This window comes from Aphelocoma coerulescens, chromosome 1A, assembly GCF_041296385.1.
Source record: "Aphelocoma coerulescens isolate FSJ_1873_10779 chromosome 1A, UR_Acoe_1.0, whole genome shotgun sequence".
NCBI classification, from domain to species: domain Eukaryota; kingdom Metazoa; phylum Chordata; class Aves; order Passeriformes; family Corvidae; genus Aphelocoma; species Aphelocoma coerulescens.
Genome location: NC_091014.1, coordinates 63,672,819 through 63,698,831, shown reverse-complemented (window position 1 = coordinate 63,698,831; position 26,013 = coordinate 63,672,819). Strand labels below are relative to the sequence as shown.

Below are 26,013 nucleotides of genomic sequence, written 5' to 3'. Positions count from 1 at the left end.
GCTTTTTCTTCAGGCCATGAGCTGTAAAATACAGCGAGAGTTCACATCAGTGCAGAAAAAAAATACAGAAATGGCTAAATGTCCTGACCAAGTGGAAAAGAATTTAAGTATTTTAAGAGTATTGACAGCACTATTTTGGTGTCTATTGAAATGTATAATAAAAGGATTAGCGAAGACACTCCTTTAATCATAGCTAATATTACTGGAGTTTGGTAGCTGCCATTTTATACCATTCAAAATTCTTTGATATTAGAGGCAACAGAAAATGAATGGCAACACTACTGAAAGCAGTCTATAAGCTACCAGGGCATAGCAGTGGCCCTGTATTGAGAATACATAAGGTTTGTATGGAGGAAGCGTCCTACATGGGAACCATGAGCGCTACACAGAATTCCCACTCTCCAAATACTTCAGTTGTTCCAGTACAGATCACTTCCCCTTACAAACCTCATTCATAAGGAAACTGGGATGTGCAACACGAAGTATCTTTCAGGGTTCTGTACAAACTGAACTTCCTAAAGTGAAATCCTCTTAATAGTGGAGAAAATGCATTGACAGAACCAGTGTCTGAAGTAACTTCCTGTAGCACCAGAAGAGGCAGGTTATACAGTGTTTCTGAGTTTTCCCAAAGCACCTCACCAATTCCTCTTTTCTGAGCTGCTGCAAAAGCTTGGGGAAAAAGGGATCCTTCACATGCCATGTCCCATTTAATGCTTGGTCTCCCTCCCAAGACTGCAACAATTCAGCATCACTTGTGGTGCTAAATGACAGGCACAGCTCTCCAGCAGTCTTTGCCAATATCATCAACTCAATTCACAGTAGTGGACTGCACAGCTCACAGATTTTTCTTCTCCCCACTCCCAGGAGACCTGGGCTGAATATGAACAGACTTGGAAGCAAAATGGTTCCCCTCAAGGAGGAACCTCATCTGACCAATCATTTCTGACATTACTTTTAGGACAGCTGGCATGGCAAATACACTTTGAATGCTCTCCTTCCAGAGGTGCAATGCTTTAACACATGGGAACAGGTCTGTCCAGTAACCACATCATGATGGAATTCAAAACCCTTTCTACAAGAGCTGGTTGAGCACAGGAAATTTTTTACTAGGCCAGAACTGTAACAGAGCTATTCAAAGACCTTTTGTAAAAAAGTAAAAAACCCCTTGTAACTAGGAATCAGCTTAAGAATGAAGCACAAGATTTAGTATCTCCTTCAAACTAATATAGGCTGAAATTGCTGCTGCCAGGTTAAACCAAATTTTCCATAACCTACATCCTATTTTAGGAGAGCAGAGTAGCCGTTTCTAGAGTTTTGCTGGCTTTTAGCTTAACCAGAACAAAAAGCCAACTTGTATCTTTATGACTTACCACCAAGGTGCATGATTCACGGGCACATGTTTCTTCCAGATAGATACCACATTCTCCGAGTATGGATGGGAACTTTACTCACACTCATTGCAGCAAAAATTTCTTACAAGAAATAAACTTTGGGGCGAAGCATCACAAACAAGCAGATTCTTTGTATACTGTTTTTTTTTAGTTGACTTATATGTTCCAAAGTAGAATTTTTTCCAAGACCAAAGCAAATACAGCAGAAGCAGTACAGATAAATAGATCTATTAAGCCAAACACAATTCTTCAAAAAATTGCAGTAGTTATTCTAAAGACTGAATATAATTGGCTTTAGAGAAATCAGGCCTTAGTCTAGACAAAGCAAACTGTGCTATTAGCCAGCTGTTAAGTGGAATACTGAGCTCTGGCAATGACAGATTTTATTCACTGGCTTGATCACCAGCTGTTTTTTCTGCAGGTAAAAACTTCACTACCATTGTAGAAACCAAGGTGTCTAACAATCCTGGCTGTATCAGAAGGAGTAACAATAACATTCTGGTTTTACAGTTTCAGTGCTCATTAACTTTTGGCTTGAGACAGCTGACATTACTTACCAGCACTAAAAAGTGTAATTTCAAGAGCCCCCAGGACAAATACTTCTGTACAAAGAAAAAAAACTAAGTTTCTACAGAAACTAATACTCAGCATGATTGACTTCACCATATTCATGCTATTAGTCAGGTTTCCATCATCAATCTGATGTTCCACCTAAACAAAACAAACTAGAAAAGGTTTGGTTGAACATGTTAACTAATGAGCTGCCACCACAAAAGCTTCACAATTTAAGCAGGTCAGGACAAACCCTCTAGAGAGAGCTGAACTTTACTAAATGTACAGAAATTAAAAGCCAGTCTGTAGGCACTTTACAAGGGGGTACTTTACCTCAAACACAGCAGAATACTGTTAATTAAAAACCAAAATCAGTAACTTTAGTCTTCAGATACCAAGAAGGGTATCTTGTTCATTCCCTGACTAGAAATTCAATTCTTTTGCTGGATTTGGTAGCCTTGAAATCTTTAAAATCCATCTGTCCCTTAGGAAAGAACAATCCAGGTAATTATTTCTCCATCCTCTGCAAACAGAAAAGCAGAAGACCAGAAACTCTGACTTTTAATGAAAATATGGCTCCAGCTGCTGAAGGCTATCCAGTAGCATTTAAAGCAGCACTTGAGACATTTCATGTTTTCCAGTGTATTATTGTATTATCCACTGTCACAGAAAAAAATCTCTGAAGTGTCACTGGCAAAAAACAGAAGGCCAAATAGTAAAGCTGCTTTTGTAGGTTTTTATATGGGTATGAAACTCGTATTTGTGGCCCACTGAGGAGCTCTCTGAAGTCTATCACTAAGACCAACACATTACTACAAGCAGTGAGTTGAATGTGACAAATCCAGATGAGAGTTTGATGAAAATGCATAGGTTGTAGCAGTGCTCTTCAATCACAGTGATTCAGACCTTTTCAAAATATGCAGTTGCTCTGACAGACAAACAGCTCTTTCAGATCTTTGGCAAATCTTGGGCTAACCAAATTTAAAATCAGTTTTAACACATTAATTGAAAAGGTGTAAAGACATGTCAAACTACAATGGGAACAGATTTCTGGATGTATAAATACTTCATCTTCAACCCCTGTACTTGACTCATGATTTTTCCTCATGATTTCTTACTCCACTCAAATGAAATTTGTTTTTGAAACAGCACAGAAGGTTCTGCTCCCAAAATCTATAACACTATCATGTTTTAAACTTCAGGCCACAGAACTTCCCAGTTTGTTGTGGTTTTTTAAACTGTTCCATTAAGCAGTACAGGGTTTCATGAGGTTGGCATTCTTGTTCTTTGTCTGTAAAGCACCTGGCACAATTAAGTCAATGAACACATCTCCGAGTCATTTTAATCAACCATAAATTCTCTGTAAACTGGAAGTCAGGCTAAGAAGGAAACCTGAACAGCTGAAGAGGATGTTCATATCAAACCCCTTTTGCCACCTGGTTCTTCCAATGCCATTGGTGCATCATTTATCTCAAGCTCCCAGAAATGACCCCCAGCACAGCACTGCAGCAGGTCAGTGGTGCAGAAGAAAAGGCATCACACCAAGCTGCAGTGCGGGGCAGCAATGCTTTCATCTCCCCTAGTACAGAACCCACACGCAAACACTGCACTGCCACAGGGTCACAATAGGGAGCACTGGCAGCTGCAAAACAGATGATGATGTCTGGAGGTAAAAATCAGCAGGGAAGCCCTCCAGGACAAAAGCAAGTATGACTAAGCATATGTAAGTGTGAAAGAGAAAGCTCATCTTCCAGATACTGCATGCGCTTCAAGGAAAAAAGAAAAAACCAAAACAACCAATAAATCAAGAGATGAGTCAGTCATCAGTAGCATGAAACAAACCCCAACAAAAACCAAGAGCAGGAATACAAAAATACCATTTGACACCCTCCTTACAGATCTAGATCTGATAATATGATGAATCACAAACACTTCCATCTCCTTTTTATATTAGGATTCAAAAAGAATATACACATCTTCACAAAATGCATTTAGTTGCCATATAATATACCTGGATTGAAATGAAACTTGCACTTTGAAAAAAAATTGTTTTAAATTGGCATGAGAATATTCCCTCACATTTCTCCACAAAATTTCTTCTTTGAAATGTGACAAGCAAAGGGCACAGAGATTGGACCTAGAAAAGCATTTTTCTCCTGACGATATTCTGTACATTTTACTGTATTTACACTGAAGTATATGAGCAGAAGTCTGAAGAAATTAAACACTTTCGAGTGCTAAAATCAAAACATAAGCATACAATTTTTTAATTTCAGTATTTTAAAGTACAGAAAGTGGAAACTATGAATATCAAATACAAATTTAAACAAAGCCACTTGTCCTCCCCTAGAATAATCAATGTGAACTACTTATAGAAACTTACAAATTTAAAGTAAAATCAAAACAAAATAAATACTGTACATACACTTTCCCTGCCTGCAGGCAAAAGAGGATGGGAAATACTGTTATGAATTGAAAAAAATGCTCTTAAAGCTGCAGCATCCCATTTCCCAGCCAAATACTTAACACAGTAGTGCGTTTCTGTAAAAAGGAAGACACACATACACCGACCCCTACTGAGCAGACAAGCTAATATTTTCAGAAACATTAAGAAGGAAAGATAGAAATTAGACTATGAGAGTAGAAAAAGGAGGAAAAGACAAAATGGGCCAGCAAAACATTACTACAAAACTAGTAAATATAGCCAAGAACTAGCCCCCCTTTTTTTTTTTTTTTTCAAATTCCACGTTCATTTTTTTTTCTAAAAAAAAGTTTCACCAAAGCATTGGCAGCAATAGACATTTCCCAGCAGAAGTGACAACACATATCAATATAATCTCTTAAAGTGATCCCTTTCATTCCCTTCCCACAGCATGAAACTTTTATGGCTTAATTTATATTAAAAGTAGAAAAAGTCTTTTTTTTTCCAAACAGAAATGCAGCCTATGAAGAACATGCATTTCCTTATCAGTGCTACTTTTATTTCCCATCCACTGCATGACTTTTCATTCATACTCTCCCACTAAGAGGGTTACCAGGGTGCTTTTTCATTGGGTTTATTTTTTGGAAAAATGGATGTTGCAGCTTTGCATCTTGTTTAACGATAAACAGTAAGGCCCTTGGTTCCATTTGTATTTCTTCTGTCAAAGAGTAGCACTGGGCTCACTCAGCCCCAGAACTACAAACAGCTTCTAATGGTCTGGAAGTATTCTGTGAATGACACTCTGGAAAGACACAAGACTTGGGGGTCATGGTGGGAGTGTGGGCATGTGGAGCCTAAAGAGGGCACTAGTCACTGGGTCATTCACTGGGTCATAGTTTCAGTTCTGCTTAGTCTCCACAGCTACCAAAGAGGGGGTAGGCAAGATTCTCACCAGCTCTGGCTTTGAAATCCTGCAAAAATTTTTAACACTTAAAATTTATGGCCTTGTGAATGAAGGTAGCTTATGCCTTAGAGCAAAGCCCAGGGAAAGCTGAAGCATCTAAAATGTGATCATGACACTGTGCTCTCTTACATCTCTACCAAAGGTAACACAAGCACTTCAACCACCAAAAAAAAAAAAAAAAATCAAAACCCCAAAACCCCCCATGTGATCAGAAAACAACAATTTTAACTCTCAACATCTAACCCTTCCAAAATTCTCTTTAAGAATGAATTCATGTAGAGTATTATAGGTTGCATAGGTAATCTACCTCAGAGGTCAACAAAGGCTACCCTGTAGCCAGGGTTTATTAGCAAGTATAGTAGGAGAAGAAAAGGGAAAGTTGCTGGAAGAGTCTTTGATATAGTTTCTGGGTGGTCTTTCCATTTTCATGTTTGTTTCTTTTTTTGCAATTGTAGGAACGTGAGAACTTAAGGGAGTGGGAAAACCCCTGCAATATTTCATTTCCTACTGTTCTGTCTACAAAAAAAATTTAAAAACAATAAAATTGAGTTTTATGCCAAATCCGAGTTCTTTGACTTTTCAAAAAAGATTATCCTTGAAACAAGTTACCAGAGCAGGCATAATCTGCTGTTGTCCAGCCAGTGTTCCCTGCTCCCTCCCTCTTCCACCCCAAGTGAGACAGCAAGGAAAAAAACTGGGCTGCTTCTCTCCAGTACAACACAAGGTTCAGTCCATCTACAGAAAGACTGGTGCAGAAGTGATTTCAGCTAGAACACAATAAATATATATCACATACAAGTACACAAAACAAGTGAGGTCACCACATCCTCTTCATGAGCTACCAGGAGATTTCTCTTTTCTCCCCTTTGTTGTTTTTATTTTTTTTTTTTTTAAATACTGCTCAACATGGCAATTTCTTTTAAATTACTTGTTCTGAGTTGGAACATCAGATTTAACTTCTGCTGGAAGCATGGATATTTGAAGAAAATGGGAATGAACCTCTGCTTGTTGACAGCCTGTGAAGAGAATATTACAAATTCATGACAGTGGAGAGCCACTTGGGAAAAAAAAAGGTAGAAAACAGAGTAAAAGAAAGGATAAAATCAAGAAAAAATAATATATATGGGTCCAGCCATATCTCTGTTTCAACAGTAAGATACAGATAAATAGTGTGGATGGTCAGAAAAGACTCTGAATAAGCCAGTCACATGTACAAGAATGCATACTCCGTATTTTAAAATTCCTTACTCCAGATTCTATTCTGGCATACTTTTACTTCAGACAAAAACCTGTCTTTAAGGAGAGAGAACTCATTCTTCATTCTGCTCCGAATCTGACTGCTGCCCTAACCTGGAGTTCTCTATCATTAGAAATCGTCCAGCCAGCAGGAAGGAAACAGTTTGGTTCAATATACTAAAGCTAAAACAGTTCCAAAGCCTGGCAGGCATTAAACCACTTGCTCAAGATTAAACAAAGAGAAAATTTATACAGGTATATAATTTTAACTAATATTGACAACATCATTTATTTCTTTGACTTAACTTTGGTGAGAACATGTTAGAAGACAGTTAAAATATTCTCTTTCAACTATTTCCATCTAGAAAACGTAGCACCTGAGAACAGCAAGTCCTTATAGTCATCTTCAGCACCTGTAGAGTACTTCTTAGCTTATCTTCTGCTTTTTAGAAATCCTTAACTACCTCCATTCCCAATATTCTAAAGGTTGATAACTTGTGTTAAATTAAAAAAAAAATTAAAAGACTCAAAACTTGCTTTTGTGGAACATTAATTAGCAAACAAACAAAAAAAAAAGTCTAAAAATTCACCCATACAAGTCACAAAACAAGTCAAGTCATTATAAAGTAAAAGTAGGGCTGCAAAAAGTACTCCCAAATTATAATTTTCAAGCTCCAGATGAAGTAAAGCTATGAAAGCTACCTGACTTTTTTGCAGTAGCACTATATTCTGATGTTTCTCTGCTTAGAAACAGGGTAACGTAGTTGTAACTGGTTCTGACCCTGCAGCAATAAAGAACACCTGACATCAGAACTACTTCCACAAATTTCTAAAGGCATTCATAATCTAGCCTAAATAAAAATAACTCTGCACAAATATTCTGGAAAATAAAACTGACTTTGTTTTTAAACCACAAGAGAAAATTATTCCAGTATAGAATATGGAGGAAGGAAAAACTGTTGTGGAAAATTAAATCCACTTCATGACTTGGACAGCTATGCAGGAATATTTTTACTCTTACCAATCAAAAAAAAAAAACAAACCCAACCAACCAACCAACAATATTGTTGTCACTAGCATATTAATGTTTACATTTTGGCTGGACCCTGCAAAATGCCCTTTTTCCAGAATCAAGTAAAAGTATTCCCCTTTCTGCCTTCATCCCCGTCCCTCAAAAGTTAAATATTTAATTTTATATTACAGAAAAATACAAATTTTAAATCAAAATTATTTACAGCAATTCAGAATTGGCATTTGCTATCAGCTCTGTGTGAAGCCTGACACAAATGGTCATTCTGATACCAGTAAGCTACTTAAAGGCTTATATATATATGGACCAGTTAAGACTTTTAATTTGCTGTCTCACCCAGCTTTGAAAGCAACACACGTTCTCCTGCTCTCATGACTCTTCAATAAAATGTGTTTAACGTACAATAACAACACTTCAATGCTTCTTCCATGCTACATTAAGTAAAATGCCAAATCTTAGGACTGCAATGTATAGCTCACGAGTTATTCGAGAGCAACTGTTCTGAAGAAACATCTTAACTGATGCCCCCGTTCCTCCAAAAGATATATTGGGTCTTCCTCCTTTGTATCAACTCTTAAATAACTTGCACAAATACAAATTTCAGGGAGTCTTTTTACAGAAGAAAATCATCACAGTTGGATCATCAGGAGGAAAATATGCACTCAGATTTGGAGGAAAGAGGTGCTGCTTAAAACAAGTTAGATCCTGGACTGACATAAGAAAATTCTTTTCTGTCTTTAGCAGTCCCTTCTAGTCCATTAAATAAATAAATCTGATATTAAAAAGGACAGGTCAAAAAATAATCAAGCTGGCAGAGAATATGCAACTTGCAAGTCAACAGAAGCCCAGCCAATAGCTTACAAAAAGCAGGAAAAAAAATAAGATTCCTTATGCCTTAATTTAAAAAATAATTAATAAAGCATCTCACCCCTATTTAAGACTATAACCTGAATATCAAATTTATGAGTCCAGACTGATCACAATGAATGTGGCTCTCCACTGCACCAAACACACATTATCAAAACAATTTAAAACTTTCACATTATTAAATCTAAATTAATAACCCCCCACAGAAAAAAGTCTTCCAAATAAATAGTTTCTTAAATGAATTTTAAAGTTGTGAAAAATCTATCAGAAATAAATTATTGATAAACCACCTTCATCATCTTCCCCTCATTAATTTAGGTCAGAAACTACCAGCAACAAATGATATTCAAGCCCTGATGAGAGACTATTTCTCACAGTCCGTGTCTCTCTGAAGATTTCCCCATTCCCATATGGTTATTGCTGAGCAGGTGTGGCACAGTGAAAATGCAGCATTGGGTTGGTTTTTTGTGTGGTTTTTTTTCTTTGTGTTTTTTTTTTTCTCTTTTTCTTTCTTTCTTTTGTTCATCAGGCAGTGTTTTCTATGGTACATGCAAGTCTGCTTCAAGCAGAGGAATAACAGTAGCTCCAGGCTCTGTTGCCCTCAATACTGGTCTGTGTAGGAAAGACAGCAGTAGTAGAAGTAGCAGCTACATTAAACAAAGAAGCGTGCATGGCCATTCCGGTTCAGCTTCAGGATCTTCCCAAGGCGCTGTTTAGCAGTTGCCATTCCTTTCTTTGGACGTTTGCCTGAAAAACCCAAGCAAGGACTTCAGTCAGGAATTTCAGAATGAATTTTAATCATTGCAGAACAACAGTGAAAGCCAGCTTTCAAGCTGAAGCAGGCAAAATTTTCACCACAATTAGTTTGAAAAGCAAATAGGGAATCAGAATAGTTTAAAAAAAAAACAAACCAGGAACTGTTTTCCCCAAACTCTGACTAGAATTATCATAAATTAAATGAGTATATTATTTACAAATATTTCCAGCTTATGAAGGGCAGTGGGTGTAGTAGGGGAGAACCTAAACTGAGCTTCCTGAATTTTACTCAAGCTATTCCCTTGAGTAAATTACAGAATATAAACCAAAAACTAAGAACTACATAGTATGCTCATGAGACTGTTTCTGAAGTGTTAGAACTTTTAAACCTTCATCTCAATAAGCAAATCTGATTCAAGCCAGTTAGATCTCTGTTAATTCCACCTCCCCATATTCTATGCCAAAATTTGAGTGTCTACAGCATGCTCACTTTGTGTTTTTCCTCAAGGTCTAATCCTGTCCTTTACTCAGTTTCTGCATTTAGTCTTTTCCCTTCCTCCCCACACCACTTGGGCAAGGGGATGGAGATAAGCATTACCTTTTGTTGCCTGGTTGCTGATAGGGGGTGGATTTGATGCTGGCCTCTTTGTTGGGTGCAGTGGTACAGACAGGGACGTTTCACCATAGGGCCTGTCAGGGCTAAGGCTGCCATCGCTCAGCTGACATTCTCCTTGCGTTAGGCTGGAGTCTCGCGCGTATTTGCCATGCTGAAAACTCAAGCTGTTATTGTGGACTATGCTTCTGTTTTCCTGAACCTTAAGATTGGCTTCTGATGCACCCTCCTTCTTGATAGATTTGTGAGTTTTATTTGCATCCTAGTATGGAAATGAGAAGAAAAAATGTACAAGTTAGTGGCTTCTGGCTACGGGTTCACCCCAATTTCTTCAATTATACTACCGTGTCTTTGAAACAGGTGTTTCAGTTCCACCAGTATCTGGCCATTCTATGAGTCCATCATTTCTTTCAGTACAGATACCTCTTAAAGATAGCATACAACATAGTCTCTGCAAGCTTTTCCATATGCACCTAAGGGCAATTCTACAGTTTAAGTACACATACTAATGTACTCAATTTCTCTATGTTTTGTTTGCAGCTTGCAGTGACCAAAACAAATGCAATTGTTCTTGATTAAACCAGCCACTATAACAAGCCATATCGTAACCACTGACTACTTGAATAGGTAATTTGTTTTCAATATTCAGCTGATGAGAATACAAATGCTAAATTGGGAATTACAAACTGGGAATTACAAACTACCATGTAGTTAGATATTCCTAGGAAGCAAACACTACAAAGCATGCCGTTAAAAAACACTGCTATTTAAAGGTTGTAATTTTGCAACTTCAGTTGTTCTATTGAATTAATTATTCTAATACAGAGAAATTCAGAAATACTAGAAAAGTCCAGAGTGTAAGACACACACAATCTTTCATTCCTTGCAGGATTCCATCTGGACATCAGAAAACAAAAATATTCCTACCTGTTAGCTGTTGAAAGCTATCAGTTTGGCAGTACCAATTTCCTAAGCAAGTATCTTTACTATACATACTATCAACATGTTCCACTTGTTCTGATGTTCTGGTTGGGAGTAACAATGAATAAACAACAAAGTGCTTCCCCAGTTAGAATGAATATAAATCCACACTTTTTTAATGCAATATTTTTTATTTTTCAAGATACTGCCCTGAACACCTTAATATTAGGCACCACGAGAGAAGAGAATTTGAAAGGCAAAAATTCAAAACAACAACAGTGAAAAAATTAATGACAAAAATAACCCAGTTACTAGAACCAGAAGTATCTGTCACACACACAGTGTATAAAGACCTGTCCACCATGCCTTTTGTACTTAAAATTTCATTATCTTTTCTCCTATAAAAATGTGTTCAGTATGTTTTAAGTATTGCTTTACCTGAGGGGTAATCCTCGAAGCTTCGTTCAGGTGTCTAGTCCATGCTGAAGTTCCCAAGTCTCCTTCCTCCTCCTTCACAGACCTACCTAAAGAGAAGTACAACAAGCTTAAATTTTAATACTTTCAATCTTGCCACAACTTTCTCATTCTTGTAAGGATGCCACAAAACTTTTAGACAGAAATATTTAGAAGGGGTGTTCTAATGACAAGCTAAGTTTGCCCCAGTTTTCAAAAGTAATATTTACTTTTTTATAGAAAAAAAATCAACAACAAAGCAAAACCAAAGAGCACATATTTTTAAATGTCAGTCTGATTTATTTAAAAGCTACTAATCTAATAACTACAAATCTAAAAATGTAACTTTGAGCGATTATTCTGAGCACTGTGTCCAAGAGCAGGGAGCAGCAGTGTTGTTAGTTCAGATACCTACCACATTCTATGGTTTTGTGGCTCTGAGATGTCTTCATGTCTTTATGCCGACTCCTGGGGTAGCTTCTGTGTTCCTGAAGAGAGGTTCTTTTATTTGTGCAGTCTGTGCTTTGAGTATGACCTGGTAAACATGTAGTATAGTGCAATCCTGCCATAGAAAGCATGCCCTGAATAGCTTCTTCTTCTGTACTTGTCGAGGTAGGACATTCCCTAGGAAAATCAAAGTAGTAGTAAGCAGTTCAAAACAGAACCTATGAAGAACTGATTTTTACATTGCTATAAAGTAAAACCATAAATACATGCTAAAAGGTCTAACAGTTTATAAAAATGTCCACCATCTGCTTACTTTTTACTGGGAGTTTCATTTCTGGATGGCTTCTGGGTATTTTGACAAAGGTCTCTTGTGACCTTAGATTCCTCTTTGACATTTGATGTTACTTCCTGCTTCTCTTCTTCACCTGAGCTTTCTGACTCCTCTGTGGAGGAATCCTTCTGCTGAAACAAGAGGAAACAGAATGGTCACCAGACCTTCTAAGTGGAGACTCTACCTTACTTTATACTAAGTGAAGAATTCAAAAGCTTTGAGGTCCAACTTTTTTTTTATTTATATAAATATAAATATTCTTATAGTATCCAGAATGCAGTTAATCTGAATATAGTGGCTGAGATGCTGTACATCCAAATTTTGTAATACTGATAAGTACATATTCCACAATATAGAAAGCATCTCCAAAATCCATTTCTTACAAGCCACCACACATTACACCATACACAAATCACTGCATTCTCTTTAATGAGAGCATTAATTATTCTTATCTTCAATATCAAAGTACAGGGAAAAACCACAGAAGTATGGTTCCGAGCAGCAGACAGAATTGATGCCTATTATATACAACAGGACACATTCTGCCCCAGAAAACTGCTTCTGGTTCCTGCTCTCACAAAATGTAACTTTCAACAGCACCATCTCTGATGAATGACAGATGCTCTCAGGTAAATCCAGAACACAGCAGGAACAGAGACACAACAGCTGTTGCCTCTCTTACAGAGGCACAGCCTCATTTCATGAATGAAAGAGCTTTTCAGCTCCTGCTGAGATTACAGCTTGTATGGGCAGGAGCTTCTCAAAGGTGGAGCAACCATATGTGACTCAATATGCCTTTACACGAAGCAAGGGCTACAGTACATATGTTCCATCTTGGTAATTCACACTAATCTATTTTCAACAAGTACAGAGAACATCACAATTTTTTTTTTCAAGCCAAGGAATATATGTGACACTCAACAGAAGTGCTGAAAACAGAAGAGCAGAACATGGAGCAGTCCTAATCCTTAAAGACTGACATCACTAGCCTCATCATCAAAAACAGAACTGGAATGAATGAAGTGCATTTTATCACCAAGAGGCATTTTTATACAATAGTTTCATTCACATGAGCAGCTTCCTAATCTTTGACCCTTAGAAAGTGACACAAATGGGCAATTAAATTATAACTATGATTCAGTGTTAGTAAAAAAGGTATTATTTTGTTAAGATCATCTTCAGTACAATATAAAAACGTTAAAAGGATTGACAGGTGCTACCAAGAGAATTAATTTTGGATATGTCATTACAAAAGACAAATTTAAACATGCAGAAAAGTTATTCCATTGGATACTATCAGAAATTAAAAAGCAGGAGAATATGGAAAGAACTAAGAGAGTAAGTATAGCATAAGTATAAAACATTCTCCTGTGAAGATAAAATACATCACTTCCGAGTAACTACTGATTCTGTCTTAGAAAAGGAAACCTTGTGAGCCAAAATTGCTAGCAATATAGTTTAGGAAACCAGAAGGTTCCTATCACTTATTCCAACATCTAGATTAGGTACTGATGAAAGACATCAAGTATCAAAAAAAAAAAAAAAAATCTCAACCACCATGGAAAGAGGAGGAATTTAAAGACTTCTTGTGAAGTCTTAGAATAGGCTGACAACTAAAAGAAAGATCAAGGCATTAGCCTTCCAGAAGCATGAAACAAAAATGTGAGGTAATCACCTTACTGCTAAACAATAAAAATTTTAATTACTAAGTACAAACCCAATTTGCAATGAAAATGAATGAAATGAAAAAACTTAAAGTATTTATAGATATATACACACATTTCTAAATTCTAGAAGTTATATTAAAATATGTTTGTAAATATCTATACATACGTGTGCATTCATATTTTGTTTAGTTCTGAAGAAATCACCACAATTTAGACCCTCAAATTCTCAAATGAGAACTCCCATCTATTTCCAATAGTCTAAAATACCTGAATATGATTTAGCCACTTCAGGTTGTTTATAAAACTGAATACCTGTAAGATTATTTCCTATTAACCATGCTCTAAAATGAAACTGTGTGGGAGATAATCATAATTCGAATTATAAAATTTAGACTTGTTATTAAAGAAATAAATAAAGCAATTAAGATCTGACTTTTCTCAGACTTTGCTTGTTCCAGAGCAGGGCTCATCCTCTGCCAACCCCACCCCAATGACAATGAAATCATAAAACTTGGCTCAGGATAGCATATCTTATCATCTTTTTTCTCAATACTAGAATAAATTAAGAATGAAGCAGAACACTGTTTGAGATATTAATCTGAACAAGAATACGTTGTCATTGCTGCTTTAACACAAACTTTGACCAGATAAATGTGAAGGACGTGAGCAAAATTACATTTAATTGCATCATTAATTTCTGTGACTTTTTTCTAGATGTACCTGTGTAGTGCAATCAGGCTCAGATTCTTCTGAATCAGAAATATCAGAGTACTCTGAGGATCCATTCCTGAGTTCTGATTTCACACTTTCAAAGAACACTGCAGAGAGAAGAATTAAAGTATAAGACACGAGACTCACTACATTAATATTTAACAATTATTTTTGAAGCAAAAACCAAGAAACACATATTCAGTTTTTAACAGTCTGTAAACAAAGGCAAATGCACACACTGATCTGGTTCACAAGTTTGCTTAGAACTACAGTGAGTTATCTAATAGACTCCTCAAGCAACTGAGCAGATAAAGACAGGAAGAGAAATCAGGTGCAGCAGGAGCTTATGTTTCTCCTCTCCCACAGAGGACCTACTCCAGAGGTAGCACTTTGGGCAGTTCTGCTTTTGTGTACAGCTGGAATCAGAGCAGATCTCAACAGCTTGTACCCTTAAAAGACAGCATTTGTCCCAAAGAACCACAAGCAGGAAACACATTTCTAAGTGTTTGGATTCCAAGGCTCAAGGCCAGTGAGCTGTATGTATACCTGGGTCAAGGCTGCTGGCAAAAATCTGGATTAAGTACAAATTCGTTAAAAATGACAATCTGCAGTCTAGCTAGCACAAGTTTTTTGGAGAAAAGCAAGGTAGAATAAAAAAAAGTTATGACTGTGTCAAGAAAATAGGGGATAAAGAAAGAAACATGACTTTTAAAGGATTAATAGTTTCATACAAAACTATGCTGAACGTAAAGCTACACAGATCAGAAATTAACTCTGGAATGAAGACAAGTAAAATTGAAATGTTGGTTTGTTTTCAGCATAGTTTTATATGAAACCACATAAACAGAACACAATTCTTCCTAACCATAATTATGCAAGAATAAAGGATGTACCTGTAACCCTATGTACAGTGCAATTCTAGTAGAGGTTTCCTCCTATTGAAGACTGTAGCAAAGATCACAATTAGGCATCAAATTTATTTCAAGGGATATTATTGATTTCCAAACACTACACAGTGGTAATTATTTTCAGAGTCAGAAGAAAGCTAAGAATGAGACTTATTATCAGAAAGTGAGTTGAATAGCTGGGACCAGAAGCTAGAGAAGACTATAACTGAACTTAAGATAGTATTAGAAAGAACCAGGAGGAATATCCAAGCACATTAAATGAGCAACACCATTGTATAGGAAATTAAGCCACATAAAGTATTGCTCAACATACAACAATAAAATTAATATTTTTAACTACTGCAGCTCAAACCAACCCGAGGGATGATAACTCATGCCTTTGGCTCATTTCAAAAAGGCAAACAAGATTCTAGGATAAGCAACAGCATGAACAATACAGAAAATATAATTTTAGAGCTCAAAAGAATTTTCCTTTAGACTATTGTCTCTTCCAAGAAAATCTATGGCTCTGTATGCCTTCAGAGACCAAGAGGAATATTCCTGAAATTGGGTGAATGAGACCAGTCATCATCTGTGAGATCAGGCCAAGACACTGAATTTAGAAAAATCTCAAATCACCTTCTCTTCATCCACACAAAGCACACAAAGGACAGCACTTGATCTTTGTGTCTCTGATACCTCTGGGTCACCATTTAAAACCATCATCTTGGCATGACACACAAAGATAGATAGAGCTTGATCTGTTTAAAGGCATCTGTCTGTGGATATTTCTCTTGGCCTCAATCCCAGAAAGAACAATGGAAGTCAGCAGCTGTTATAGGAACAGGTAGTTCCTTTTCTGGAAATCTCTGCAGACAATTCCTTACCCCTCTCCCTAGAGGCTCAGTTAAGGTAAATAATCACACATAGGTAATAGGGAAGTTTGAAGACGCTCAATGCTCAATTAAAAATATCAGCAATAGTCCTGAGCACTCAATTTTTGGAAGAACAATCTCAACATTCACTTCCAGTTCTAAGTACATTTAATACATTTGGATACTCACTGCCATATTCATTCTGTATGAAATAAGAGCAACAACTTTGAAGAAAATTTACTATTTCTCTGTATGATTTAATCTTTGATTAAAGTGCAAAATTTAGTTTGATTTACTTAGTTTAATTTTGGAAGTGGAAAAACACTACAGTAAGCCTTCACTCAACAAGCTGTTTGCCCTGTTGTTTCAAGAATACCCAAGAAAGACCTCATTCATGTGCAGGTTTTTTAATACTGTCCTCTGTGACATCTGGAAGCACAGTCAACAGGGATTATAGTTTGCTTTATGAATGAAAATAATTAAATAATTTTTCAGGCTGACAGCAGAGTCAAATGTTATGGACTGTTGTCCAGGAAACTCAGGGAACTGTAAGTCTCTAGAGGAGTCTTATTTTAAGTGTTGACTTCAGTTTCCTAGTACATACCTCCTGAGCCCCTGTAAGCTCTACTGTGAAAGCATGTGACCTACAATTAAGCAGAGAGCTGAACAGCTGTGTCAAGGACTAATTCTATCTGCACACAGATAGTGATGTTAAAAGTAGGCACTGGCAACAGGCATTCAATATTGATACTTTACTAATACACTGCTGAACACTTGGCAGGAGAGCTTGAGGCTACAGAAAGACCAAAAAAAGATTGGTTCCTAGTGAAGGATGGTTTAAAGCACTGGAAAGTGGGATTAAAGTGCTTTACAGATTACCTAAATTCTTTCCTAACCTTGCAGGTTACAAAGGTTGGAAGTGTAAGATTTTATTAATGCTAAACTATGTCTTATCACTTGTATGGAATAAAGCAATTCATTAGTAAAACACACAAAATTGTATGAGCAAGTATGAAATTGACAAATGGAACAGGAAAAGTGAAGTATAAGATAGCTTTAAAATTATCTACAAATATGATCTTTCATTCTCTACAGTGAAATGATGTGATGAGCTTTTCACAATAAGGTATATTTTGGTTTTAAAAACAAAATCAAATCAGCATTCTTAAATTATGAAGCAGACATAGAGTAACAAATACTCATTCAGAATGCCAATTAAACCTCCACTGTGAAAAATGCTGTCCATAGCATTCAAGACAGCACTAACATAAAAAGATGAGTTTTACTTTTCATTTCTATCCTGTTAGCTTCTTCAGTGGACAGATAATATTTGAGAAATGTTTTGTGTAACTTCTAATACTACTCCTCTAATTTATTTCTTTATCCTCCTCATATGTTGTAATATTTCAGTCAGACTAACTAACAGTAGTTAGACCCTCACTGAGGCCATCAAAATGTTCAGCTGATAGGACTTGGAGACAATCTTACTGTTCAGTGGTTTCTGGGCATCTGCATTCCCTTCTCCTTCACATCCTGAGGGCTGGTCTTCTACCTTAACAGCTGTCTTTTTCGACCTTGTCCTGTCATCTTCATCTTCACTATCTGCTGTGTAAAGACTTCGATCTGTAAAGGGACGTCTCTCGTCTCTTCTCACAAGAAAAAAAAAAGTCATGTTACTCAAAAACCTTAAGCAACTGTTTTCCTTTTCTTATTTACAACACACTCTCAAGATATAACAGTAATGTTGTCTTATGCTCATCTCTTCATTCTGAATTGTAGGTATTCCCATTTACTTCCTATGTAACTGTCATTTCCATAAAGATACAAGTTTAACACCAGAGTACTTTTAATGAGAGGCACTCTAATAGACAGATACATAACAACTTTTTCTACTTTGAAGCATTCCCTTCAGTACAGACCCCACTGAGCCAACTGAATGAAATGCTGTAACAAAGGAACATGCAAAGAATCCCCCTTCCTCTTCACTCCCTAACTGTGGCTCCACTAGGGGACAGCAGACACAGACATTCCTTCTGTATTCCTAACCTGACACTTACTGGTAAGAACTTAGAGCTCTACAAAGAGAAATATTAACAATTAGCATACTCCAGACCATAATGACCAGGAAAAAGTATCCATAATCAATCCTTTATACCTAATTATTCTTCCATTTGACAGCAGAAGACGAAGATCATTGTCTTTTGTTCTCCATTCAGGTACTGTAGAAGAGGGCTGAAACGGCTTGTTAAACCTCCCATTCAGTTTTGAGCTTGTGATATCCTAAAGAAGTAAAACCAATTTTGCTAATTATTTATTCCGATGAATTCAATTTTTTTCTGCACTCCATAAAAGATCAAATTCATTACTAGGATGGTTACCACCTGGATAACCAACTGAAAAAAGCTCAGACAAAACATGTTTGGATGTAAAGAACTTCAGAAGATGACTGCACCTTCTCCTTCCTTGAACCATCTATACTCTCCTGAAGCATCTGAAAAAAATACAACTTTCCTACAATACTCCTTTTATGTTTCCTTTGGAGAAATACCAATAGAGACAGGCCAGCTGAAAGATAGGCTTGGAACTGCTACAGCAACTCCTGGATTGGGTATGTGCTCTCTGAAATTAGTATCTCAGAACTGATTTAGAGCACAGCAAAACATCAGTATGAAAAGTAACCTGCCATAAGCAGAACTTTTTTAGCTGAAAGCAATTTACATTTGAGATATACTCTGAAGCAATCAGCAAGACAATTACGTCCCAAACTAGGACCATGTAAAATAATTTTTCTTTTTTACAAATCCATATTCATAATGATCCTTTTATTTCTACATTGAAGAACAATGACTGATACTCCTAAACTTTTGTTTAGGAGCAATGAACTGCATGGGTTAACTATTTGTGGTAAATTTTAAATTCAGCTTCATGTCTCTAGGGGCTAAATGAATGTCTCTTGTTCCATGCGTTATGAAGACCAACATGAGGACCCAAATAATTTTATCTCCACTATGACAGTCCATCCTGTCCCAACTAAATATGTCATAATTTCTTATTCTCAGAAAGCTACTGATTTCCATTCTCTTAGCCCTTCAGCTTCTGCTGCTGTTCTTTGAAATAACATCATCAAACCTCAAAAAAAGTATTTTTCAAGATACTACATTTCACTCATTTGCCTCATGATACTTTTGCAATACAACCACAAAGTCCTCAGCCCCAAAGGTAGCCTGAGGCTTACTGGTAGGTAGGTACAGTAATAAAGGAAATAGGAACATGACCAAAAAAGCAAGGCTAATCAATCATAGTAACTGAACTATAAGAAACAGCTATGTAAAAACACAGAGAAGCAAGCTGGCTCAGAGCCTCACCAAGTCAAGGCTTTCCAAGTTCCCTTTCCTTCACAGAACTGATTAAAAGTACCACTTGACAACAACATCAGACCTAATTCAAAAACTGTACTTCAAGTGGGTAGTGGATTCAGGGCACCCTCAGAAACAAAATGTTGAAGGAACCTCCACAAAAAAATTATCAAGGAAAAGAGATATTCCTATCAGGAAAAATCAAAAGAAACCAGAACCAAACCTATCCATATCTCATATGACAAAGACTTCTACTCTGTATTCCTATGCATCTTAAAACCATTTTCTTTTCAACAGAGATTAGAAATCTACTCTGGTTTTGTTTTTCCTTGCACATGACTTAATACTTGCCTCTTCCCATGGTGACATCTCCAGCCTTTTCAGTACCTCCCTAGTGTGGAGTTCCAGGATGTCCAGATTAGAAGGAGTTTTGGTAGCATGGTCTCGCAGCTTCCTCACCCTTCGTCTGGAGTGGTGAGGGGAAGCTGTCTCATGTGAAGATCGTGAAGTTGGAGACACACCAAGAATTCCCTGAGTTTTAACTAATTTGCTGTTTTCCTCCTGTAATTAAAAGTACTTTTCAGAATAGTCTCAGAGGAATAAATCCACACGTTTAAGTGCTGCTTCTTATTAATCTAATTAAATGCAAATTATGTAAGGAAAATTGTAAGACCTTTTAGAGAAATACTACATCTTTCATTTGGATTTGATGTCCAAAGTTTAGTTCTACTGCACACCTCTTTCCCATTTGAGGCTTTTGTGCTACTCCACAACAGTAGTGCCAACAAAACACAAGGTTTTATTCAGGAAGGCAGCATAGGATAGACATGTGTTGTACACAACAGATCACATCCCCTCAGATCAGTTCTCTTCACATGGAAATATGAGAATTTTTCAAGAATCAATAATCACTGAGGAATAAAGGAGCAGAACACCAGTATGGGAGAGAAGAAAAAAAAAAACGAAACGAAAGGGAAACCCTCCCCCACTGACTATGTAACAAACAGCCACAAAACATAAAAGTGAGCAGAAGAGATGACAACTGGACCAGAACTAACAAATAAGTGAATAGGAGAATGGAATATGCACAGAATTTCAGATTAAAATCTCTAACAACACATTAACAGTATTTATTTTAAGTAGTTATAAGTAACTACATTTTAGAAATACTAACCTACAACTGATTTCACCATTAAAATCTAAAAATTAACAAAAAATACATAGAGCATTCGCTATCCATTCTCTTCATTTTCTTTATCTGAAATACCCATAGCTTAAGTGTTCCCAACAGTTTTCCTCTTGATGTTCTATTATTAAATGAATGTTAAATAAATTAAAAGGTGAATATGGTCAAACAGAAGCATAACTACTATGGAGTTCCCTGATTCAAAGATTTATTTCCTGCAGGCTTACGTAGGGTTGCCTCCGTTCTTACCTCTACAGAACGAATCACTTTAGAGAGCTCTTTGATGAGATGCCCGGGCCTAATGTTGTCTGGAATTTCAAAGGCATGTTCTGTTACAAGCTGTATGCAAAGGGGGAAGAAAAGATACTTAGCTGTTTTGGGTTTTTTTTCCAGATAAAAGCAAAAATAGTATGAAATAAAACTACAAGGGAAAAAAATAAAAGTAAAAGAAAAAGCAGATTCGTTTCTGTAATAATGACTGCAAACTGCCAGGACTGATACACATACACAGTAGCTTCCAGTCCAAGCTTTAGTAGTCAGCAGATATCCCTCAACATCTCCAAGAATCCAAAGAAGAGATAAGACAAAGCCATGCTGACAGCCACTTAATTTTTTTTTTACCCTCAGTACAGTAATCACCTATTTTTCCTTTACCTTGGTCAGTATAGAACAATACTTCTGACATTCATTAGAGTCACAACTTTAAAAACATCTTAAGACTAAGGCAATTTCACCCCAACAAAAATTAAATCTCAAGAGCAAATCAAGAATAATCATGAGTAACCAAGATGCAGATTTTGAGACATCTTCCTGACATCTAATTCCTACAAATTACCTTTTTAGCTTATTTATAATGTAGTAGGTTGGAAAATGCAACTCAGAAAAAATACCCATTTCTTATTAAAAAAAACGTAGAAAGCTGTAAGAGTTTATGTTCTCTTTAATCCTCTGAAACCATATCAGAGACAGATTTCATATATATACACACACACAACAAAAATCCAAACATTCTACAGTTAGATCTAGCAAAAAATATTTTGTATGTAGTTTAAATGTCCCTCAAAACACTTTTACTTAGGATTAAACAGATAAAACATCACTTAACACACAAGCTAGAATGACCGACATGAATTCCTGTAATCAACTATTTAAATTGAAAAACATCCCAAACACTTCCAGCTAGCCACATTTCAAAAATGAGATTCAACAGCAAAATGATTGCTAGAAGCAATTCAATACTGTATGTGCATTTCATTGAACCTGGCTTCCTCTCAGTCATTAAAACAAATGCTTTCTCCCCCTCCCAGAAAAACCCAACATCAACATACAATCATGATATAATCATTCATTTCAGTGCCTCTAATTCTACAGGGAAGATTAAATCAGCTGCTATTATTTACCATTGTTCATTCTTTGAATGTATCACCTCTACACATTCACCCTGGAGAAAACAGCACCTCTGTCACTAAACCGTATAATTTTTCCATCAAGTTGTTGGTCATTTTAGGATCATCCAATCCTTCCTACTTCCCTCTCTCAAAAGAAGATGAGTTTGAAATTCTCTAGAAAGTGGCACGAAACAATCCTCTAAGACAATTCACCTACGTTGGAAAGACATACTCCATGACACAAATGTGAAACCTCATGAGTAGGGTTCTCATTTGAGGAGCACGTAGTTGTCATTCCTTTTTCAGAAACTGCCTGAAATCCTCAGCATGAGCAGACCAAGCAGCAATGTACAAAGCTCCTCCTGTCCTCACCTGCCTAAGCTACAAAGCTATCACACACAAGGTCTGCTGCACAGACAGGACTGGCTCGTGTACAAGGCAGTAGCTAGAAAAGATGGATGCAGGGTATGAAACAGGACAGCTGGTGGACAGCAGACAGCACTGTGACTAAATCACTGATGCTCTGCACTTTCCTCACTGTCTTGGGGTGACACCCACAACGGGTGTGTCTGCTCATCCAGTGGTTTGGGAATACTCACAGGCCTCATTAACAAGCATTCAGAATGCAGCAAGTGCAATTGATTTCTCTTCCACAGAAAAGCAGAAAACGTATCACGTTCCACATGAAGTATTAATCAAAATACTTCGTGGGCTACTAGACAGTATACAAATGCTACAACAGTATACAAATGCTACAGCAATCTAGAAAAAAGGAATTCGAATCCAATTTCAAATCACAATAAGGATTTATATAGGCTATGTTTGATCTCAGTTCAGTAGCCTGATCACTTAGCTTGCTTATTATCCATGCCACAGATGCAGAGATAGCTTGGATTCACACATGGTTTAACAGCTTAGGCCCAGCATCCTGTAAACACTACTACATTACTCATTAGCAAGCTTTCATTCTGAACAGCAGAGACCAAGAGATACTGGAGAACCAACTCAGAGGGCCACCAGAGCTTCATCTGGGATCAGTAGTGCTACACTGGCTGGACCCTAGCACATTCCACACATAAAAACCATTTCTGCATTTGCACCTCATGTTCACTACCACAAAGCTCATACTGTTGGATGCAGCATTGTGCAATTATCATAAGTGTTGTATAGTAAGTTCTTTTACAAGTAGAACTTGTGGCCAGAAAGAACAAAGAGATCTCAAAGAGCCAGTTCAAATCATCCCAGGCAGCAACAAAGCAGAATTAATACCCTCAGTAAGAACCAAACTGCCTGTCAGTGAACAGCACTTCCCAGGAGCACCAGTTCCAAGAGGGCTTATTAGCACAGACACATGAAAAAACAAATGGAGTTAGACCAGAGCCAGTTCTGTGCCAAAGCAAACAAGCTTTCCTGGAGAGAAGAGCACCAGCAAAGCCAGCACTGATGGCATACTTATGATTTTACAAGAGTCAATCAATGTTGAGCAAGGACAGTATTCAATTGAAGTTAATATTCCTCAATCTGAATCTAAACCTACTCTTCAGCAGGTGTAGCTGAAATGTGCTTTCCAAACCCCTGACATGAATGGAAGAAGCTGAACATCATGGCATTCCATCCCTCCACTGCCTCAGCCTAGGGTTAATTGACTATATAAACACATTTCTTAGAAAAAGCCCCACCTTATCACCTTATCCTCTGGCATTCTTATCCCATCCTGAGGCAAAGCAAGATTCTACTTCAATCAGCTACAATACTTGAGCTTATTAAATGGTCTATTAGACTTTATTAGCATCATGGAATATAAAATTGTCATTATGATTCTTCCCCAAATCAGCAGTATATACTTTCAACAGACTTTTTCAGTACTCATTAACAGATAAAAATAAACTTTAAAAGGGCATAGACCTTCACTTAGTTCTAAATCAAAACAGAGCTCACTAAAATAGCAAACAAAATCACTTATACTTACTTCTTTTTTCATCCATAACTTTAAAGCAGTAAGTAAAGCCTTCACTCCTTGCACTAAATAGCTTGGAGGCTGGAAACCATCTTCCCTCAGTTCTAAAAAGGATACAGAAACCAATTTAGAAACACACTAACAGCAAAGACCTTTAGTCTACCCTTCTACCCTTCTTCTTCTACCCTTCAGTCAATAAAGCTGCCATTGTGCAACAGCACAGTAAAGGAAAAATTGTGCAAGCAAATGCAACTTGACATCCTGCATTTACATGCATACTGTAACAACAAGAATGACAACAAAAAAACCAAATCCAACCCTAAAGTGCTTCTACATAAAACCTTTTCTTAACTTATTCTTGTGTGAATCAGGGTTAGTTTACAACATACTGAAGGTCAATTAGGGAAAAAGAACACAGATCTAAAATACAGAACGAAAAATAACATTTGAAGAAAAAAGTCAGTTTTATTTCATTGAGAAATATTTTAGTCAAAGGGGACCAGCAGGATGTGGGATGTATCTCTAAATTAGAATTTGCATTGCTTATCGCCATACATGTGCAAATGGCTCACACTAGCATACTTCCACTTCCCAAACATTTTTTGTCACCCTTCCAATTATCACAGTTCCCCCTCATATGGTTTACATCATTCTTCCTCCCAAAATCAAACGGGACAGGGGGTGGAAACCACTCTGCCACAGAAGCTTCTCTTCTTAGTGAAGGAAGATGGTGTTCCCAAGCAATTGCAATTCCTTTTCACTCTCTCTTCTGCTTCATGGGGGTAAAAAAAGTAGAGAAAAGACAAATCCTCCATAAACAGACAAAAGTAGATTAAAACCTTTCCTCATGTTCCTGACAAATATTTCCACTTGTCAGTAGCAAATGGATCAACACTAGAACCATTTGGCTCATTTTATTCCCTTAAAAGAATACACTAATAAAACACCGTTCTCATGGATAATGTATTAGGAAGCTGGCAGAAAAAGGAAGTTCTGTGAGTAAACAGCTGTTCTTCTCTCAATGGCCTCCTACTTGTTAAAGGGTATGAGAGGTACTGGCAGCAGAAACCTTCCTGCCCATTAGCTGACTCAGTTGATAAAATTTTAAGAATACAGTGCAGTACCACAGGCTGAATTTTTTAGATGCAATAGAAACAACTGCATGAACTGAAAGTAATTCAAATTAATGAGTACAGGATGCATTAACAACAGCACAAATTGCCTATTTTGAAACCCCAAGAATTAAGAAAAATAATTTAGGTGAATGCAATAATACTTATTATGAAACACTTTCTGCCAGCAAAAAGTCACAATCAAAATGTTTGTGACCCTGCTACCATTTTATGAAAAGAACCAGGAAGACATGCTGTGCTGATTTTCCTTACTGACCTGAATTTCATATAAAGTACTGCTAACAGTTGGACATCACCATTACCCTAATACAACCAAACTAGCATCATCCTTTATTCATAAAACAATGGATTCTGACTAGCAAATGCCTAATTCATGTGAGTCTTGATACCAAAATCCAATATAACCTTCACTCTAGCCACAGAAACATCAATTGTTATTTTTTATGATGAGTTGATAGGTCAGAGCATTGTTCAGCAACAAAACATCTGCTAAACCAAAGATGAAACATAACATGAGAATAAGCTTCACAGCCCTCCCCTAAAACACAAGCCATAAGAGGCTCCCAGCCTATGGACTCAAGGAGTCATGGGATAAAAAGGGGAGGGGGAAGAGTGGGGCAAACAGACACAGTGTATAGTTAGCTAGATCTTACAGAAACATACGTGTTCCACTGCTTTTCCAGCAGGAACACAGCTCCTGTGTCTTCTGACGAGTTTGTAAACACTAAATATGCATGAATGAGACAACTCAACGCAAGCTTTCAAGATAAAAATACTCTTCTTGGAAGGAAAAATTTTCTGCAAGTTTGTTCTATTTGGCAAGATTTCTGAGTTTCTCTAGGCTCACCCCGAGACCTTAAATGCTCACTT

At 37.0% G+C, this 26,013-nt stretch overlaps 1 protein-coding gene across 3 annotated transcripts in view; it reads right to left on the bottom strand.

Moving 5' to 3' along the window:
- Positions 1–4,181: 4,181 nt before the first annotated feature.
- Positions 4,182–26,013, bottom strand: part of KDM7A (lysine demethylase 7A) — a 63,054-nt gene continuing 41,222 nt past the window's right edge. The window contains exons 10-21 of one of the 3 annotated variants that reach the window (XR_011147992.1): positions 24,023–24,114; positions 20,915–21,004; positions 19,831–20,040; positions 18,279–18,403; positions 17,612–17,769; positions 14,371–14,468; positions 11,966–12,114; positions 11,621–11,829; positions 11,191–11,276; positions 9,817–10,093; positions 8,753–9,209; positions 4,182–6,345 (exon numbers count right to left, since the gene is read on the bottom strand). Coding sequence is in view for 2 of the 3 variants with exons in the window: in XM_069003185.1 (XP_068859286.1) it covers positions 9,115–9,209; positions 9,817–10,093; positions 11,191–11,276; positions 11,621–11,829; positions 11,966–12,114; positions 14,371–14,468; positions 17,612–17,769; positions 18,279–18,403; positions 19,831–20,040; positions 20,915–21,004; positions 24,023–24,114 (1,589 nt within the window). In the remaining variant the exon portion in view is untranslated. Of the gene's footprint in view, positions 9,210–9,816; positions 10,094–11,190; positions 11,277–11,620; positions 11,830–11,965; positions 12,115–14,370; positions 14,469–17,611; positions 17,770–18,278; positions 18,404–19,830; positions 20,041–20,914; positions 21,005–24,022; positions 24,115–26,013 lie in introns of all 3 variants that reach the window. The other 2 variants (XM_069003185.1, XM_069003186.1) reach the window with 2 other exon arrangements.